The sequence below is a fragment of the Micropterus dolomieu genome, linkage group LG05 (genome assembly GCF_021292245.1).
Source record: "Micropterus dolomieu isolate WLL.071019.BEF.003 ecotype Adirondacks linkage group LG05, ASM2129224v1, whole genome shotgun sequence".
In the NCBI taxonomy this organism is placed as follows: domain Eukaryota; kingdom Metazoa; phylum Chordata; class Actinopteri; order Centrarchiformes; family Centrarchidae; genus Micropterus; species Micropterus dolomieu.
This window is the reverse complement of record NC_060154.1, coordinates 32,955,001-32,959,230: the sequence shown is the minus strand read 5'-3', so window position 1 is coordinate 32,959,230 and position 4,230 is coordinate 32,955,001. Positions and strand designations below refer to the sequence as shown.

General features: G+C 43.4%; 1 protein-coding gene and 1 pseudogene across 1 annotated transcript; both read left to right on the top strand.

The window, feature by feature from the left end:
• The first annotated feature begins 1,667 nt into the window (after positions 1-1,667).
• On the top strand, positions 1,668-2,350 carry LOC123970846 (zinc finger BED domain-containing protein 4-like). The gene has a single exon (XM_046049203.1). It carries the CDS (start codon positions 1,695-1,697, stop codon positions 2,322-2,324), a length of 630 nt encoding a protein of 209 aa, XP_045905159.1. The 5' UTR covers positions 1,668-1,694; the 3' UTR covers positions 2,325-2,350.
• On the top strand, positions 2,350-3,594 carry LOC123970842 (annotated as a pseudogene).
• The last annotated feature ends 636 nt before the right edge of the window (positions 3,595-4,230 follow it).

The window sequence follows — 4,230 nt, the reverse complement described above, 5'->3', positions numbered from 1 at the left end:
GGTGCAATCATTAGAAAATGGAAGAAGCTAAACATGACTGTCAGTCTCCCTCGGACTGGGGCTCCATGCAAGATCTCACCTCGTGGGGTCTCAATGATCCTAAGAAAGGTGAGTAATCAGCCCAGAACTACACGGGAGGAGCTGGTCAATGACCTGAAAAGAGCTGGGACCACCGTTTCCAAGGTTACTGTTGGTAATACACTAAGATGTCATGGTTTGAAATCACGCATCGCACGGAAGGTTCCCCTGCTTAAACCAGCACATGTCAAGGCCCGTCTTCAGTTTGCAAATGACCATTTGGATGATCCAGAGGAGTCAATGGAGAAAGTCATGTGGTCAGATGAGACCAAAATAGAACTTTTTGGTCATAATTCCACTAACCGTGTTTGGAGGAAGAAGAATGATGAGCACCATCCCAAGAACACCATCCCTACTGTGAAGCATGGGGGTGGTAGCATCATGCTTTGGGGGTGTTTTTCTGCACATGGGACAGGGCGACTGCACTGTATTAAGGAGAGGATGACCGGGCCATGTATTGCGAGATTTTGGGGAACAACCTCCTTCCCTCAGAGCATTGAAGATGGGTCGAGGCCGGGTCTTCCAACTTGACAATGACACACAGCCAGGATAACCAAGGAGTGGCTCTGTAAGAAGCATATCAAGGTTCTGGCGTGGCCTAGCCAGTCTCCAGACCTAAACCCAATAGAGAATCTTTGGAGGGAGCTCAAACTCCGTGTTTCTCAGCGACAGCCCAGAAACCTGACTGATCTAGAGAAGATCTGTGTGGAGGAGTGGGCCAAAATCCCTCCTGCAGTGTGTGCAAACCTGGTGAAAAACTACAGGAAACGTTTGACCTCTGTAATTGCAAACAAAGGCTACTGTACCAAATATTAACAATTGATTTTCTCAGGTGTTCAAATATTTATTTGCAGCTGTATCATATAAATAAATAGTTAAAAAAATCATACATTGTGATTTCTGGATTTTTTTTTTTTTTAGATTATGTCTCTCACAGTGGACATGCACCTACGACGACAATTTCAGACCCCTCCATGATTTCTAAGTGGGAGAACTTGCAAAATAGCAGAGTGTTCAAATACTACTCACTGTATGTAACCGCTAAGCTTAAAACAGCCGAGGGTTATGCAGAGGGTTAAAGTGGGCTATAGTTTACGCGCTTACCGCGGTCGCTTTGGCTTGATTGAGCTATGATACAACAAAGCTTAAAGTTATCTTTTCTTCTCTGTTGTGCGAGATGTTTATTGGATTTACACAAGGATTTCCTTTTCCATAACAGAACAATATTCCATCTTCACCAACAGTCACTTAACATGCATTCAACCACAGCCTCCGTCGCGTGGCGTGGCGGTCAAAAACTAGTTTGCCCTTTTCCCTCTAGCAACACCTGTCCTTGATTACAGCTAGCCTAAGTAGATAAGCCCCAATCACTATGCCATAACCCTAGTGCCACCTAATGGCCAAACCTGGACACAAACATTGAAATGGCTCCTACACTGTATCTATAAAAATGACTTGAAGATGACGTCAAGGTACTACACAAAAATACTAACATAACCTTGTATTTTTTCACCTTTTTACAGATGGCTGAAAAGAAAACCAACCCTTTATGGCAGCGCTTCACCCAGCCAACACCAGGAAAGGCCAAATGCAATATATGCAGCAAGTTGGTAAGCATGGGGGCTGAGAAAGGCAAAAGTAAAAATTCAACAAACATGTGGAGTCACTTGAAGGCAAACCACCAACAGGATTACAAAGAGGCAGTAAAAGAAAAAGAAGATGCAGCGGCTGCTGCCTCTGCCAGTCTCAGTCAGCCTACTGTAGCACAAATGTTTGATTCACAAAGAAAATGGCAAAATTCTGACCAGAGGTCAAAAAAGATTGATACACAAATACTTGAAATGATTGCTACAGACAACCAGCCATTTACAGTGGTCTCGGATGTTGGCTTTCGGCGTTTGATTGCAACACTGGAACCCCGGTATAGCCTCAAGACTGAAAAATACTACCTTACAGACGTGCTGGAAAACATAATGAAAGGTGTGGAGAGGAAAATCAAAACACTGATCACCCCAGAGAATGCTGGCCCTCATTTGTCGTTCACGACAGACTGTTGGTCTGGGGAGACGGAATCACTGATGAGTCTAACATGCCATTTCATTAATAGTGACTGGGAAAGAAAACAAGTGGTACTAAATGTTAAGGCCATGTCTGGCTCCCACACTGGAGAATACATCAGCAAGATGCTCCTTAGCATGCTGAAACATTGGGACATCACCCACGACAGAGTTGTGCTTGTGCTCTGAGACAGTGGTGCTAATATGGGAACTGTTGGGCTTCTGTAAATAGCATCATAGAGTACGGTCTAGACCTGCTCTTTTATGAAAAGTGCTGTGAGATAACTGTTGTTGTGATTTGGCGCTATATAAATAAAATTGAATTGAATATGATTAAAGGCCTCAGATTGGCAGAAATACCAGATCTCAGCTGCAGTGCACACACATTACAACTTGTGGTAAATGAGGGCATCAGCAGTCAGAGAGCAGTGGGGGACGTTATCGCCAAATTAAAGACATGTGCTACACACTTCAGCCACTCTGTGCTCGCAAAACAGCGTCTGAGTGACATTCAAAAAGAACTTTACCTCCCCCGGCACAGCATAATTCAGGCTGTTCCCACCCGTTGGAACTCCACGTTACACCTGTTGCAGAGGATGCTGGAGCAGAAGCGTGCTCTGAACATTTATGCAGGAGAACATGGAAAGTTTTACAACCCCAACTGCAGACCAGTGGACCCTCGTCTCAAATTTGATCGAGACTCTGGGCCCCATTGAGGAAGTCACTTTTGAGATGAGTAAGGCAGAGGCGTCCATCTCCTGCGTCATTCCCAGCATTGCTGTGCTGAAGATGGTGCTTCAGGCAGAGTGTCCCACTACGAGTGGTATCAAAACACTCAGGGAAACCATGTTTCAAAGCTTGGAGAGGAGATATTCAAAAGGTGGAGGAGAACAGATGTTTGGTCCTGGCGACGCTGCTGGATCCTCGCTATAAGGGTCAGATCTTTGCAGTGGAGACACTGAATAAGGCCAAAGAATGGGTGAAAGAAGAGAACGCCATCGTGTCTGAACAGTGCAAAACAGCCATCACTGGAGTCCAAGAATCAGATCCGAAACGGAGACGGGTGGAGGAGGAGGAGGAAGAGGAATAACAACCCGGTCCCTCTGGTCTTCTTGAAAAGATGTACGCAAACATTTTGGGGGCACATGGTGGAACTCCTGCTGAAAAAAATGATGAGCAACACATCATTGAGCAGTTGGATCAGTACCTCCGAGAGCCACTGATTGACAGACAGACTGGTCTGCCACTAGAATGGTGGAAAAATGCATCCCGCCTATACCTTCTTGCACCACTTGCAAGAAAATTCCTCTGTCCACCGCCCTCCTCTGTTCCCAGCGAGAGAATATTCAGTGAGATTGGGATTATCTATGAAAAGAAGAGGAGCAGGCTCACAGGGGAACATGCAGAGCAGTTGTGTTTCCTGCACTACAACCTGCAGCTCTTAAACTGCGAGTATTAGCCTAAGAACTTTCAGTGGAGAATGGGTGGGCTGAAGACTCAGGGTCTGGAATTTGGATTGAAACTAAATATAATATTATTCACATTCCTTTTTGTATTGTTGTTTACAAATCTCCCTTCCCTCAGAAACAAGGAGATGGAGCTGCTAAGTAAATTGCACTAAAAACTTTATTTATTTTTTCATTGAAAAGTATATTTGACAGTTTATTTTCTTCTTACCCGTTTTGTTTATTTAATATATTTTTTTTACATTTATACAATTTATTTATATATGTTTTTTTACATTATACATTTTTAATTTATAAGTGCAGAATGCAGATTGTTCATTGTTCAAGTGTTCAATAAATGTTTTTGTTGAGAAAGTTTGTCTATGTTAAGTAATTATCATTTCTTTTACATTTTATCTTTCAAATAGAAGTTAAAAACCAAGCAAATATCGGCCAAAATAAATCGGCAGCATTAATCGGCCATCGGCCGACCCGGATTTCAAAAGATCGGTATCGGCGTGAAAAAAACCATATCGGTCGACCTCTAGAACTAATCCATGCTCGTTACATGATAACGTTTCATTTACTGAATTTAGCCGACATGCTACATCGTTAGCTCACCTGCTGCTTTCAGTAACTGTCTTTACTAT